Below are 16,970 nucleotides of genomic sequence, written 5' to 3'. Positions count from 1 at the left end.
GTAAGTTGGATAGTAGATAAAGATTCCTGCATGTAAAGTGCTGTTGGTAATATATGTGACTGCTATATGGGTAATAAGAAAAGTTAGTTTTAAAAATAAATAGCAGATGGAGTATTTTATTACTTTCACCTAAAGTTTATTCCTCAAGTTTGTTTTGTTGCTTTTGTACTTGGAAAAACCTTACCCTCTTACTCTCAGGAATTAGAAGTGGTGTCGTTTAGTTGTGAAGAAGATTTCCCAGTGTGTGATTTTCAAGAACTGCTGAGGGGCAGGCTGCAGACTAGCAACAAAATAACATGATACAGATTCATTTTACCACACTTCATTACGCACTTTATCCTGAATGAAATCATTGTATAAGGGCATCAAATAACTATGCATACATTTATGTTAACTGCACCTCCACTGCAATGCAATATGCTCACAAACATATTATAAAAGTTATTTCTATTTCCAGTACTGATCTTGATGAACTGTGTCAGTAAACCAGTCATTTTCAAGATCTAGTGGTCTGTGGTGTCTGCTGTATTGCAGAACATCACAGATTCTCTTGCGATGGATAAACAGACTGGAAAATCCTGATGTTATTTCCCAGGCAAATTCTTTTGGATCATATAGCATTTGTAGTAAGTATGACATGTCTGAAAGTGTTTGCAGTTCAATGTGGATGGGTTTTATTGAGTATTTATTTGTTTTGTGTTTGCTGAAGTGGCAGGTTAATCATGGTATAAGCAGGCATTGGGGGAGGAGGGGGGAAGGAAAGGTTCTGCTAGTTTAATTCAATCCAAACTTCTTCTCAAGTTGCCTTTTCCCAGAATTTAATACCTGTGAAGTATCCCAAAGTTTCTGAGTATCTGCTCTGAAATGTAAAAATATATGAATCTAGTATCCTGGATGCTGAACAGTGGTGCACTGAGCTGTTTGGCAGTCATCTGTGCTGGGGTGTTTTATTGAAAAAAAAAAATAATATATATATATATATATATATATAAATACAGGCTTTGTAAGCTTTTCTAAAATTACTTGCATTCCAACATATTTCATGCTACTACAGACTTAGAATAAAAAAGGATCACATCTGCTCCATAGATGAACCTTCTCCAGAATACCACATATAGCAATTTTTATTAAATCATGACTTTTCATAACATATTTTTCGTCCATGTCTCATATTCTATTGCAGGGTCCAGTTCCAAAACTTTATTTCATCAGCCCTCTCTTCTGCTTACAGCCAGCATGTCATACTTTGTGCGCGCACACACACACACACACACAGAGGCTTAGAGCAAACAACACAGCCGGAGCTTCGGCAGGTTATCGTTATCCTCTTCCACGTATTTCTACATCCTCCCCACGCTATAGAAACCTTTATGCATTAAGTCTCATGGCATCCCTGTGGAAACACAGGGACGACGGCTTACAATGGCCGGTGGGTACCGGCGGCGAGCCTGGCTTCGCGCCGGGTTTTGCGGGGCTCCCTGCGAGGGTGAGGAGGGTGTATGAAAATTCTGGTGGGTTGGTGCGGGGGGTCGCCGACAGCAGCTCTGCCACCGACGGACCTGCAACAACGGAAGCGCAGCAGCCCCGCAGATTCACCCCTGCTCGCGCTGTCCCGCTACCGGCAGAAACGGCCTCCTGCCCCGGTGGTCGCCGTGGAGCCGCTGCGCGCCCGCGGAGATCGGAGCTGGCTGCCAGGGGGCTGGGCAGGGCGGGCGGTGTTCCCGGTCGGCGGTGCCGGCCGGCGGGAAGTTTCTGCCGGCGTTGCGGCTCCGCCACCCTGGTGGCTCCGGAGAGGGGAAGGAGCTCCGCCGGCTTCTGTGCAGGCTGGCAGTATGAGGGAGCGGCCCTCATGTGTGGGCACTGGGCAGCGGAGAATGGACCCGGTGGAGCTCACCGTTAGCCGTGTAAAACGCTTGCGAACTGAGTACACCTTTCCCTGTCTCTTCGCAGAGGAGGCCTACCAAAAACTGGCCAGCGAGACCCTGGAGGAGCTGGACTGGTGCCTGGACCAGCTGGAGACCCTGCAGACAAGGCACTCCGTCAGCGAAATGGCCTCGAACAAGGTAGGAACCCGCGGCTCCAGCCCCGCCGCCCCCTGTCTTCCTTCCTGCCGCGAGGGTCGCGTCGGCTGTCGCGGGAGGGACCGGCGCGGCCCCAGCGGAAGCCCGGCGGCAGGTGTGGGCTTGGTCGGCCGCGCCCTCCGCTGCCGGCAGGAGTGGGACTGCCGGGCGAGTGGCCCCGGCATGTGAGAAACTTGCCATGGCAAGTAACAGTGTCCTAACGCGTGCTTGGGTGCCGGAGACGCTTTTGCTGTGGTTCATAGACAGTATTAAATTTCAGGACAAGCTCAGAAGGGGATGCGGGTCTTGGAGAATTACACTGCTTCCCTATGCATCTCAATTTGAACATAAAAAAGATTTCGTTTGGATACTGGCGATAATCCCTGCAGTTGCGCTTTTCACAGCATCCCATTGAGAACTAGAGATCTTTCCTAGAACATGGAGTGGAAAGTAGCATGAAAATGTGATAAAGGTAGCCTTTGATCCCTGGGAGTCTGCAGGCTGCATTTTAGCAATGCTAACAGCTCTCGTAACACTTGCTATGAAAGACACGCTCAGAACTGAGATGCTGTCATGGTAGTCACGACAGACATGTAAATCTAGATGTGTGTTTCTGTGCACCCTTTCTTTCCTTCCCACAAGATCAGGATGAGCATTACCTGGTGATTATATGCTGGAGTCTGCTGTGAGCTCTCTGTGTGTGCACAGGTGTTTGTTGTACTGCTTGAAACAGAGTTCCACTTGCTCCATTCATAAGTATGCCTCCTTTGATGATTCTGGCTTGCAAAAAATATAAGGCTACATTCCAGAGGTAATTTTTAGAGCCAAATTAAAAAGCCTTGTGTCTTTCTTCAGAATTGATTTTTATGTTATCAACTGAGTATCTGGGGAACTACATATACAATGAGAGAGAAGAAGAAAGTTTTAAATAGTCTAGTTTTACTTCTCTTATGTCTGCAGGAGCAGCTGTTGATCAGTATTTTAGAATCTTTTAGCTATTTTAGTTGCAACTAAGATTTTTCCAAAGTCAGAAAATAAGTGATTTCGACTTGGCTTATGCCTTCTTAAAATTCTGATGTCTTGCTTTGATTGCCTTTACCAAACACCTGCAGGTTTATATGGACTGTTTTAACGTGCCTGATACACTCCCGTGTGATCTACTCTTGGTGATCCTGCTCTGGCAGGGGGGTTGGAATAGATGATCTTTTGAGGTCCCTTCCAACCTCTAACATTCTGTGATTCTGTAAGTCCATAGTCAACTCAACCTGTTGTGTAAGATGGGAGATGTTTACCCTGGTGCACAGTTTAGTCCTATAGTATAATATCCCTTATTCTCCTAGTGTCTATAGAGACTTTGATCAGCAATTCAGTTTCTGTTCTAAGACTTACCTGCCTGACATTGCCCTATTGTCAGAACTTTGTTTTCAGTTTTTATTATCAGTTGAAAGAGCTCATTATTTGGAATGTATGGCATATGTACCATTAAATTTAAAAGTCATGAGTTTTGGACTGTGGTTTAGAACTATTTTAATCTACTAATATTGTTTTCAAAGGAAGTAAGATTAGGCCAACGTACAGGGCTTGGTCTCTCCTTACTAGTAAGTTGAACACCTGCTGGTTCCCTTACTTGTGCTCTCTGTACAGCCACTCTTCCACAAGGTCCAGGACTTTCTTCAAATATTTATTACCTCTCTATACCAGATAGGGTATGCAGTATAGTTTGTCAACAATGAATACAGGATGGTTTCAGAATTAAGATGTTACCAATTGCAAATCAATACACATCTTGTTTTGCCAAGAATATTCAGATTCTTGCCATAAGAGGATCAGTTTTTAAAATTAGAAATGACAAATGCTTTATATCTCTAAATAAACACAAAGGTGCTACATCTGGTACAATGTTTTGCTTGCATTTGTTTGTCCTAGTTGAATATTTCTTTGCTGTAATTACAGGATAAACATTCTTCACAGGTGTTTATTCAAATACAGAGGAAAATACTGTTAAGAAAAAGCTTTCTGTCTTCTTGTTTTCAACATATGGTCATGCAGACAAGGGGTCGGTACTGGGTAAACCCAGTTGTAGTTAATCTGAAGGTCGGGAGGAATAATGCCACAAGCTTACCTTAGTGCCTTGTTTCAGTCTGCTTGATCTATCAAACATAGATATGTATCTAAAGTACTTTATTGCTACTGTTTCATGTTGCAATATTTAGGAAGAGGTATACTGGGAAGAAACAGCTGCTGTTTGGCTTTGCCATGTTCTTAAGGCAAACTTCTATGCCCCCTTTTTTTTAATTCTTATTTTTTAGGAATCAATATTCCTTGTGTAGAAATCTGTGATATCTTTCAGTGTTGTGGTTTTGGTTTGATTTGGTTTGTAGTTTTTTTTAAGATTGTTGTTGTTGATGTAAACAAGTGCCATTAAATATAATGTGAACAGTCTTGAATGTAATCAACAAGCCCATATAATAATGTGAGAAAATTTAATGCAGGAGGATTTTAATTTTAGGTGTGTAATAGTTTGCTCTAAAGAAGTATTTTATTTCTGATTAATAAAATATCTCCAACACTTCTACAGCACATGTTATTGTAATATAACTGCAAACTGAGACACTGGGATGAGGCCTACAGGTAAATTAAACTATCTGAGTTTATGGAGAAACTGAAGTAGAGAAATTTTGTGCTAGGCTGAAAACATAGACTTCAGTACAGGGACAAAGATTCAGGAGTATCTAGTTCTCTATCCCAAGAGGAAGTCCTGTAAAATTTGATGAGAAAATGAGGAAAACAAATGTTGTTGATACAGAACATTGTTTCTGTCTTCCTTCCCCTTCTCTGTGTTTCTATATCTAGTAAGGTTGACTGGTTTTTATTCCAGACTCTCAACTACTTTTCTTATTTGTTGCCTCACCCCATTCCCCCTCACCCCCAATTTATTTTGATATATACAATATACATATTTATATATTTATATTCATACATATGTATATATCTAACAGCATTTTCATCCTCATTTATGTGAATGTAAGGGATGGCATAAGAACTGAGCTCTGTATCAGGTAAGAGTTTTTTTCCCGTTACACAAAGGCTGCTGCCATAGAGTAAAATAAATCCAGGGAGGAAACAGGAAGTAGGCCAAGGAGTGAGTCATATCTCCAATGCCTCTCTGTGCGGTGGGTTGGCAGTCTGAACTGTCAGTTGTGTCTGTGTGTAATCTCTGGGGTAGAATCCCCTTATGATCTGTAACACTTGTGCAGGATTTGCGTTAGCATATCCTGATCCAAGGGTGTTTATTTTGTTCAGGTGTCCCTTCTGATTTATTAGCAGTAGTCTATGACATGCCAGCTCACAGTTTTGGATGACTGAATGTGGGACGATGCAGAAATATGAAAAAGTCCTTGTGGCTTAAAATTGCTTCAAGCAGCAGGCACGTGGTGCTCTCCATGAGATATCTGGATGAGCCCTGGCACATTGTGGCAGTTAAGTTCAACCCCAAGAACTGGAAACATGCTCTAGGTTAGCTCTGTACAAAGGCAGCAATAATGCTAGGCTGCCAGAGTTAGACCAGGATGACTGTGAAATCCAGATGATGTCCCATTTCCCAGCCATCTCTGTGATAAGCAGATTCCAAATGCTTGAAGGCGTTGCACATGACGTAACTCATAGATAGATCTGTGATGCACCCCTAGGTGTAGTTTGTAAGTAAATCAAGAGGATATCATGTTAAAAGTACTTTGAAGTGTCATCATGTTGTTGTGAGTCTTGTAGTAATCGATGTTACATTGCCAGCTTCTGGAATGGGATACAAAAGGAATCCCAGCTTCCTTTTTGAAAGCACTGGAAGTTTGTTTACAGAGTTTCTAGAGGCATGTAAGGAAACAAACTCTGTAAAGTCTTGAAAGGCTCTGAAACTAGAAAGCACCTTGAATTTGGAAAATTGACAAATACCTTTAAATTGTGGAAGCATGATATTCTGTACCATGTACAGTTACTGTTGGGTACCATCAGTGGACTGTGGCTCTGTTGTTGTGCTTTACTATGTAAAGCTTGCATGAACAGCAATAAATTCATTTTAGACAATAATTTACCAGTTTGGGTTACTAAAGATAGGATCCCAAGGCATAATTAGATGCCTGAATTGAACTGCTCTGATTTCCATAGATGCTAACCCATATCAGCATAACTCATATGCTAAACTGATCTGTTGGAAAACAGAGTTTTTAGGAGGGTACTGGCTGACTGCAGTTTCTAATTTTACACAAGGTACACTTTGATACAGTTCTATAAGCAAATGATATATTTTAAATTTGTGGGTTAGAAAGTGATAATTTTTTTCACAATAATTAGCTGGGTTTTAATGGGCAAATTCCTCTTCATCTGCAAAACAAGATTAAAGCAGAAATTAATGTGTTTTAAGTTCTGAGGGAGAAGAACTATCTCCTTCCAGTTTGGTAGTGCTTAACTTATATCCCTCATTCTGGATCTGAAAGTTGTTCTGTGACAGACAAAAAAAATAAGTAAAGAATGCCAATAACAAAGATGTAGTGACCACTTTCTGCCAGGCAGCATGAATTGTACATTAGTCAAACATAGAGGAATACTTAAAATGAAACCAATACATTGAAGTATATTTTCGCTTCTGTAATCATGATTTTGCGAACATCTCCAGTGTGTTGCGTCTGTGTATCTTGCTGTTTGAATTTAGAGTTGAAAAAAGTTTCAATTCTCAGTGCTTATGTTTCGTTTTTAAGTCTACTGCACTTGACAGTGTTTTTGCTGGGTTTGCTGATAACCAGCAATGAACAAGCATTTGGAAAAGGGATTTCTTTGGATTTCTTTGGATTTCTTTGGATTTCTGGGTATTTCTCCTGATATTCAGAAATGTAGGTGAATGGGTTTATAGGAAGCTTTTTAAAGTATGAAAGCTAAGAAGGTTTAGATTTTGTTTAGTTTGACAATGTTTACTGTGAACTACTTTGGAAATATAAACTCTGTTGTGGTTGTCCAGCTTGCATACTGGTACATGCAAATGCTCACAAATCAAGCAAAAGACTGTTTACATGCACTTAATTCTGCTAGTTACCACTGGAAAAAAAACCCTGAGATTTTTGAGTGCTTTGAAGATGCCCAAAGCATTGATGTTATCAAACAACTAACTCCCAAAGACTATGCTGATGTAATGTTTGGTGCAACCATTAGTTGTTGGGGGGGAGGTTGTTTGGGTTTTTTTGTTTGTTTTGTTGTGGTTTTTTTTCCCACTGTTTATGTATACTTGTCACCCATAACATATGCTCAAAACATTGTAATGATTCCTGGCTTCATAAAATTACTTACCTGTAAAAATTATACTTGAATGAAACAAACTTGAAATCAGGTGTTTGTTGGGTTTTTTTACATTGCCTCCTGAAATCCCTTTCTAATGTTAGCTGTTTTTATAATCACATTTTATTGCTCATGTATTTTTCCTTTCCTTTTCCACAGAAATAAAAGGCTCATACAAGCAATTAGGAACAGACTAGCATAATACGTGGAGAAGGAGCAATGACAAATTTAATTATGTAGCTCAAATAATTGACCAAGCATAAATTCCCTAACGTACTTCAAACAGAAGCAGTTACCTCTGCAGGGCTTTCCTAGGGGCAGGGTAGAGCACTGCTGTCCACCTTCCTGTGTGACCCTCACTGGGGTGAGAGGAGCATAGACAGAAGGTGCCTTCAGCCTCTGGACAGCTCTTCACAGGTGCTGGCCACTGGATGGAGAAGCAGCGTTACGTTCTTGCAGGTTGACAGCAGCTCTGTTTCCCTAGGCCCAAAATATATGTAACTAACAACAGATTTCAACTCCTGGTTTAGTCCTTTCATCTATTTTACCTTTTTCTTATATTGTGGAAAAGTTTTAAGTGCTGTTGTAGTTATTAATTTGATAGGATCCTAGATAGGCTGGCACTACAACTAATAAACATGGCTTATGCCACAGGGTCAGTCCTTTATTAACAGACTAGTTTTTGGCATTGTTGTCTTGGAATTCTTAATTGCACACTTTAGGGACAGGTTAATCAGATGGTTAGGAGCTTGTCTTCAGAAATTACATTTAATATGTAAGAGCATAAATTATTTTGCAATAATTTTTTTCCATCAGTCAAAGCTTAGGCAGAATAAAAGTATATCCTCTTCTGGTACAGTCAGTGACTAGAGTGACCTGTTTCTAATTAGAAGGCTGCATATTTAAGTTTCTTAACCATCATTAAACATCAGGCAGCATCTCTGTTTAGCTTCTCAGATTTAAAGAGCTTGCATATCCAGGTGGAAAACTTGATGGGATTTGTTGTGTGACAGTCCTCTGCACATAGCTGGCTGACATGACAGTTTTAGTTCTTACATTTCCAGACCTTTTTAGGAAAATCCGAGGGTTTGCTTAGCTCTGTAGTGTTGCTTCTGATGAAGGGACAGCTGCTATCAAGAACAAGCTGGTTGAATATAGCATGAGGACTTTCTTTTATTCATTAAAGATTTCAGTTTATACAGTGACAGAGTAAAGAGATACTGATAAAGTGGTGAACCTGAATATTTTTTTGCATTCCTTAATTTTATGTACCTTTTAACAATAGAAGAGGGAAAAAGTATTGTGGAGGTAAGTAAATACTGCTTTCTCAGGCACATTCCTCCCTTTCCATGTGCTGAGGTCAGCCCAAAAGGAGTGTAAGACCTTTGGGCTGGAGTACAGTCCTCTGTGCAGAACCTTAGAATAGAATAGAATAAACTGGGTTGGAAGAGACCTTCAAGATCATCGCGTCCAACCCATCAACCAATCCAACACCACCTAAACAACTAACCCATGGCACCAAGCACCCCATCAAGTCTCCTCCTGAACACCTCCAATGATGGTGACTCCGCCACCTCCCCAGGCAGCCCATTCCAATGGGCAATCACTCTCTCTGGATAGAACTTTTTCCTAACATCCAGCCTGAACCTCCCCTGGTGCAGCCTGAGACTGTGTCCTCTTGTTCTGGTACTGGTTGCCTGGGAGAAGAGACCAACCTCCGCCTCACTACAACCCCCCTTCAGGTAGTTGTAGAGAGCAATAAGGTCACCCCTGAGTCTCCTCCTCTCCAGACTAAGCAACCCCATCTCCCTCAATCTCTCCTCATAGGGCTTGTGCTCCAAGCCCCTCACCAACCTTGTTGCCCTTTTCTGGACACGCTCCAGAAAGTCAACCTCCTTCCTAAACTGAGGGGCCCAGAACTGGACACAGTACTCGAGGTGTGGCCTAACCAGTGCAGTGTACAGGGGCAGAATGACCTCCCTGCTCCTGCTGGCCACACTGTTCCTGATGCAGGCCAGGATGCCATTGGCCCTCCTGGCTGCCTGGGCACACTGCAGGCTCATGTTCAGTCTACTGTCAACCAGCACCCCCAGGTCCCTCTCTGCCTGGCCGCTCTCCAGCCACTCTGACCCCAGCCTGTAGCTCTGCATGGGGTTGTTGTGGCCAATGTGCAGAACCCGGCACTTGGATGTGTTCAATCTCATGCCGTAAACAGCCCTTTTTGTAGCCTCTTCAACTACAGGAAATGTCACAATATGAAAAACTGTTTCCTTTTAGTGTAATAGCGTGGAATAATAAAGAGAAAATGTTATGGAGTAAATAATCATGATATGGAAAAATAACTTTACTTTCAGCAACTATATCAGAGGATTTGAAAATTAGGAAGTTTTTCCAGAAGTTAAACTATTTAAAGTTGAAATGCAAACTAGTGATTTGTTTGTTTTCTTGCTTTTTTACCCCCCCCAAAGATTTAACTGGAAAAGGCTTTATGGATATAAGTACTTCATAATTTCTTGCTGACTAATAAAAGTGCAATTTGTTACTACTGAAAGGCATGATAAATACCTAGATACTTGAGGCTCCCTGTGACAGTACTGAGATCCAAGAACTCCTCCTCCATTGTATTTATAATAGCATGCTGCTGTAAATCAAGACTGGACTGTAACATCCAAAGCATTTCAGAAAGCAGTGGGCACTCTTCCTTTTTTCTTGTTAATCAGTCCTGTGTTTCAGATATGATGCATCTTCTGCTATATAAAGTTTTGCTACAATGGATATGACATTTGCCAAATGTCAGTTCAGCCTCTGCCTCATAAATAAACTGTACTAAGAAACTGGGTTTTTTTGGCTTACTTACATTAGTAGTGGTTTTGGTATTGCCTGACAAAACTTTTCATGTTTACGAGACATACCATAGAATTGAGTATACTATGGATAGATTTTTTCTTGTAAGTAAAGCAGATCAATTTCTAGTTAACTTGCAGCCCATGTAGCTGCAAATCTGACTGTGGGCAAGATGATGGAAGTTGGTGCTACTTGTCCTACCTTGTCCTACCATGTGAGTAAGGCAGTGGCCAGCACTTTCCTGCTGAGCTGAGGTTGAGCAGTTCAGCTGCATCTTCCCTGTGGCTGCCCTGTTGCATGCCTGGTGGCAGAGCCCTGCAGTGATTGGGACTGCTGCTTCATCTGAATCTCCAGCCAAGGGAGATAGTGCTGTGTGAGGTCAAGTTTTGTCTGTCATTGGCTCTGCTTGCCTGCTACAGATGTTGAAATGGAGCTGCACAGGCAATAGTGTCATATGCCATAAATCACAAGCAGCAGAGCTGCACTGAGTCAAGCTGATGTGCAGGGCCTGTTTACAAGGTTATCTACATGTTAAATTGAAATATATTGCTACTTCTGTTAATGAAGTTGTAACCCACTAATACATGTATCAGCTAAGGAAACTGAGATGATGGAATACTTCTGTGAGATCTCTTAGCATGATAATGTTGAACTAAACACTCTGCTCATAATTGCTACCAAACAGGCTGCTGGTTTATGCATTTTTGCTATTGGTTTTATTTGGGTAGTAAAGCAAGAGGAGAAAGGATAGTTAAACTGGAAGCAGACATTTGACTTAAATTTGGTTTATTTAGATCTTTTCTTATAGATAGAAATATCAGAATTGCAATTACTATACATATAATGATAGTTCATCTTTTCTGATCAAGGATAGCTCCTAATTTTTATAAAAAGTAGGGAAGTTGCTTACACATCTGTTTAAAGCAGCCCAGAATACAAGACATCAATACCTGAGTTAGCTTTTTACCTGTGAAACAATACAGATCTATAAAGTCTTTTTATTTATTTATTTATTTTATCTAGTGTGCTGCATATTATGCTTTTTAAAAAATTGCATGTGCTGTGCTACAGTGACACTTGCATCTCTTGATCTACAGATCAGAAGTGTTTCTGTTTTGGAGGTTGGGAAACTGAGATGGAGCAGTTAAAATGCATTTGTGGTAGTCCGAGTCTGGAAACGTACTTCAGAGCATCATGCTGCTGCTTTCATCTGTTCAGGTGTGCTGTGCAGTTACTGTCTACATGGCACAACTCAGTGGTAGGATTCCCAGTGCTCCTCATTGCATACATTCCAGGGGAGGTTTAGACTCGAGGTGAGGAAAAAGTTCTTCACTGAGCGAGTCATTCGTCATTGGAATGGGCTGCCCAGGGAGGTGGTGGAGTCACCGTCCCTGGAGGTGTTCAAGGGGAGATTGGACGTGGCACTTGGTGCCATGGTCTAGTTGTGAGGTCTGTTGGGACAGGTTGGACTTGATGATCCTTGGGGTCTCTTCCAACCTTAGTTATACTGTGATACTGTGTCAGGTTTTCAGGTAGAACGTTCATTAGTAAGTTTCCTGAATATCAGAACGCAATCCACGCTCATCAATACTAGATGTTAGCAAAATGTTAATCGCAGGAGCGATTATTTTAATGTGTGGTAGTCCAGACTGGTTTACAAGCTCCCTCACCACTCTCCCTCACTAATTTAATGTGTATTAACGGTAGCTTTTGCTTACCTGCTTACATAAGCACTATATGCTAACCTGTGGCCTTCCCTTTTTCTTTCAAGCAGGTTTTTCAAAGTCATACAAATCAGTCTAAACAAAGTCAGTGTCTATTTTACTCTAGAATTACACATCTGTATCTTACAGGGAATGTATATGGTTAACTACATGGTTAATGGTTAATCATTCTGCTGTATCAGTTGCATTCACCAGATGCAGAGGTATCGTTCACCAGGCTAGGGGTATCGTTCTCTGGGTATAATGATGTATGATATATTGAATTAATTTACATGATTGGAAGGACTGGTTCAGGTAAGTCAGTGGTGTACTTAAACCAGGCTATCTGATCATCTTTGGTTCGGTTTTGGGTTTTTGGTGGGGTTTTTTTTGTGGGTTGTTTTGGTTTTGGTTTTTTTTGAGAAAGGTTGGGTTTGTGAGGTTGTTTTTTTTTTTTGTGGTGGTTTTTTTTTGGTTGGTTGGTTGGTTTTTGAGAGAAGTTTTGCTGTGTGCTTCTGCAAATGAATTGTGAAGGACAACGAAAGTGCTCTAAGATTTGCTGCTGATGGGTTTGTGAGGGTTTGGTGCTCTTGAGTGTGCCAGCAGTATCATAAATCTTTTGCCTGTTGTTATATGTAGCATTGGTGTCTTTGTTTCATTCTGCGTGGTGGATGAGTGCTGATACATTAGAAGCAATGCATGTGTCGTGAGGATTGCTGTACCTTTGGTTTTGGCCATGTTTCCCTTGTGCACTGTAATGTTTTAGAGCAAAACCAACAGGTCAAAATGAACCAGCAAGTTAACCTATTTTCCCCAACACAGAAGTGAGGGGAAAAACAATACACATAAAGCTCCCTGTTAAGACAAAGAGAGTAAGATAAGAGTTTACTGAGCAAATCAGATAATCATAGTACAAAATGCATAATTACCTTAGTCTATTGGCAAGGCACAGTGGAAAGCGGAAGCAAGCAGAAGCAAGCAAGCTAAAAGCTCAAGCCAGAAAACTACCCCCATCATTTCCTGTCCTGCTGCCATCTCAGTGGAAGAGAACTAAAAACCCAGAACTCAAAAGCAGCACCTAGAACAGGAGGCCTCCCAGGTTACAATCTGAACTTCAAGCCCCATGGTACTTTGCTTCAGCCAGCACTTTCTTTTGCATGAGGCAGAATGGTATGAATAGCAGCAGACTAAAACTTAACCAGTGGCACACACAAAGAGACCTCCCCTATGAGTACCTGTGAAATAAACATGATGTGTTCAGTTTAGTGGCTGAAATGAATGGAACAAGCTATATAATGTTAAAATTCCTCTACATCTGGAAGTTAATGATGAGCATGTTGGTAAAGATAGTTTTTACTGTGCTTCTGTTAAATGAATTAAAACACTTTCCTCTTTAAAGCTCAATAGCAGCGTCTCAGAACCAGGGGGACTGACAGGTACCTGATACCTTGCAAAATGCAGTATTTATCTTGCTTTCTAACATGACTGTCTGGAATTTTCCCTTCTTAGATTTAGCTCACCCATATTCAGCTTTTACTGCCACAGAAAACTTGAGTTAAGAAGACCTCTTCAGACAAATCTAGATGTGTTATTTGCACGCAGTGTAGCATGTCTCAAAGCAGCACGTGTGTGTGGTGTTGTAGAGAGCATGTTCAGATTCATTAGCATCTTCATCCTCTGTGGCATGCTGATCGCTTTAGTGTCAGCTGCTACAAATGTATGGTGTGCTTATGCAAGCACCAGAATAGGAAGCATCCAGGGTTGTCATAAACAGGTCTGGAAAAAGAAAGCAAGCCTGTTGTGTGGTGTGGCCATAGCAATAAGTAGAGATGAAGGTGCCATTTTGGAGTCAATGCAGGCTGCTGTGGCTCACTCAGAAGCCAAACAATGTCTTTGCTGGATTTTCAAAGCTCTTCTGTATGTGCACATCAGGGTTTTCTGAAACATGCTGCTTGCAAGAAGGCAGCTTACAAAAGGAAAAAAACCAAGAACCAAAAAAGCCCCAACCCAACCAAAACCAACAAACATTAAACAGCCCCAAATACGAAATTAAGTACGGGTGTCTTTAAATGAGTGGAAACTTTAGCTAGCAAATTTAAAAGCATATTTGCTCCTGAGAAATAGCAATGTGATTAATTATTTGACAAACAATGGAGCATCTCCTTGGATGCATAAAATTCAGACCCTGGATTTCTCAGTAAAATGAGAATGTGTTTCTCTTACACTGTGGAGCATGGCCCAAGTTTTGTGTGTCTGAAAACTGGATCCAAGTAAGGTTACATTTTGTAATTTGGTAATGTAGTAGCTTTTTTTCCTCTTCATACTTCTTCTGCCTGGAAGGGAGTTTCCTCAGCTCTTCCTGGTTGTTGCCAAAAAGGATTCAGAGGCTTTATTCTAGGACAGATCTTAAAGCTCATTGCTGTAAAGATGATGCGGTTCATGAATGCTTGGAGAGCCTGGCATTTTTAGCACAGCTTTCAGTATGTCCCCATTCAGAACTTGATATTTTAAGTGGAATGACTGAATTATAAATACACAATGATAAAGTGCTCTGGAAAACTTCTGCAGAAACTGCAGGAGGAAAAGGAATTTGATAACTATGTTGCAGTTAATTTATTTATTTTTTGGGTGGTCTTTCCAGGGAGGTACCAGTCCTGTGCTCTTACATATTTAGACATTATAGATGCAGTATAAATAAAAGCATGCTGATGTACGTAGGGCTTTTAGAAACCTAAAGCTGCTTCACTATCCTAGGTGGAGGATGAGACAGGTGTCCATCTGGTTACACCCCATTGAATATTGTGTTGAAGTATGAAACTGTGTCTTAATTGCTTTTGAGGGAAAAGTAATCTGGATTTGTTTTAGTTGTCTTTTGTTATTGTTTTGGTGGGGGGTTTTTGGTTCTTTGTTTTGGGTTATTTTTTGTTCCTTCTACAGTGTCCTGACTGCTGTGAAATAGTACACTCCACACAAATCTGTCTGCTTTCCAGTGAGACTTTCCACCCCATGTCCTGCTCAGCAGTGGTGCCTTTGCTAATACACATAGATTCATTGAACAGTGGGAGTCATGCTAATCCGTGCTACATCTGCTGGGATCATGAGCTTGTATGTGGCAGCAATGGAACTGATAAGATCCATTTTGATTTGTATATTTGTCTACCAAGGGACTTCAAGGAGTCTGTATGCAGACTCAGGCAAGTAGGTCAGCTTTGCTTCATACTCATAGAATCATAGAATTGCTTCATTTGAAAAGACCTCTAAGACTGAGTCCAACCATTGACATAACACCATCTTGAACATTAAACCAGGTCTCAAAGTGCCATGTTTGTGTGGGCTTTTTTAACACCTTCAAAGATGGTGGCTCCACCACTTCCCCAGGCAGCCTATTTTAATGCCTGACAACTTTCTCAGCAAAATAATTTTTTTCCCCAGTGTTCAATCTCAGCCTCCCCTGGTACAATTTGTAACCATTTTACTTTCTTTTTCATCACTTGATACTAGAGAGAAGAGACTAATACTCACATCCTTTTGGAAATATTTCTAATCAGGAGCTGGGACTTCATGTATTTATACTGTCATTTTAATGTAAGGTAATTGATACAGCAATACACTGAACACTAGACAAGGAAAATGTTCTAGCCAGGAAAAGTTATGTTGTGCTTGCAGTGGACTGGACAATATTGGTATTAGGATCACCTAATGTGTATTGGGAAACAGTCTGAAAAGCAGCAGCATGTTTGGTTTTTAAAAGCTAGGAATATGCTTTTTACATATGTAGCAGTAAACAAAGATGTAATTAGTAGATTAGGTATGCCAGTTTGGTAACTGAAGTGATCCAGTGTTACATCCCATCTCATTTTTAATGGAATTTGCCTCATGCAAGACTATGTAGATGCACTACAGTTGCAGCACACTTTTAATTTTGTTCTCTGGTTGAGAGATTGAGCAAAAATATGGTATTTGGGGGACTGGAAGGTACTAGGGTATCAGTCCTATTGGAAGGGATATTTGAACAGTTTGTTCAAATTCAACTATGACTTGATCTAATGCCTACTGGAGCTCATGAGAATCATAGAATCAATAAGGTTTGAAAAGACCTCAGAGATCATCAACTCCAGCTTATCACCCAGCACCTCATGACTAACTAAACCGTGGCTTCAAGTGCCTCATCCCATCCTTTTTTGAACACCTCCAGGGATGGTGACTCCACCACCTCCCTGGACAGCCCATTCCAATGGCCAATAACTCTTTCTGTGAAGAGTTTCTCCTCACCTCGAGCCTAAGCTTCCCCTGGTGCAGCTTGAGACTGTGTCCTCTTGTTTTACTGCTGGTTACCTGGGAGAAGAGACTCAATCCCCACCTGTCTACAACCTCCTTTCAGGTAGCTGTAGAGAGCATTAAGGTCTCCCCTGAGCCTCCTCTTCTCCAGGCTAAAGAGCCCCAGCTCCCTTAGCCTCTCCTTTAAATTTACTTCAGGCGGTGGCTAGAGCACACACCTGGTTTTATTTAACATCATTAGAGTTGGTAGAACCGGCTGTCAAGCATGGGCTTTGGAGGACTAGAGGAAGTTTAATGAGGTTTTCTAATATTTTTGTCCTTCTCATGGCAATAGCTGGCTTTTGTGTATATGTGAGCCCCCATATAAATAGATAGACTGTATGTAAGTGGGCAAAAACCTGTCAAATTTTCCTGGAGTTTTTTTTCCTTCATTCATAAAAATGCAAGCCAAAGAGGAAAGTGTTGTCATATCTATTTAGAGCTCACTGGGTTTGTTTGATTTTAAGATGTTTTTCAAAATAGAGATTTAAGAGGACTGAAATATGAAGAATGTTTGTTTCTTGATAAAATATCCAGTAATAATAAAAGGTTATAGGTAAACTTTTACTTCAATAACATTTGTGTCTTTTGTATCCAGATTGCAAGTTCATCAGAGAATATCACCAAATCTAACCCACTACCAGACATTTCTTCTGCTGATGAAACCTAGTCAGTTCCCAGAATGTAATGTTCTTTTCATGATTTTTAGTCTACCTTTGGCTTT

General features: G+C 40.9%; 1 protein-coding gene across 7 annotated transcripts in view; it reads left to right on the top strand.

Annotated features, from left to right (window-relative positions):
• Nucleotides 1–16,970, top strand: part of PDE4D (phosphodiesterase 4D) — a 471,410-nt gene that overhangs the window by 415,749 nt on the left and 38,691 nt on the right. For all 7 annotated transcript variants that reach the window (XM_054179046.1, XM_054179052.1, XM_054179049.1 and 4 more), the window contains one exon: nt 1,951–2,063. In XM_054179046.1, the coding sequence (XP_054035021.1) occupies nt 1,951–2,063 (113 nt within the window). The remainder of the gene's footprint in view (nt 1–1,950; nt 2,064–16,970) is intronic.

Source organism: Dryobates pubescens, chromosome Z (assembly GCF_014839835.1).
Source record: "Dryobates pubescens isolate bDryPub1 chromosome Z, bDryPub1.pri, whole genome shotgun sequence".
NCBI classification, from domain to species: Eukaryota; Metazoa; Chordata; class Aves; order Piciformes; family Picidae; genus Dryobates; species Dryobates pubescens.
Note: the sequence above shows the minus strand (reverse complement) of the source record. Positions and strands in the feature narration are given on the sequence as shown.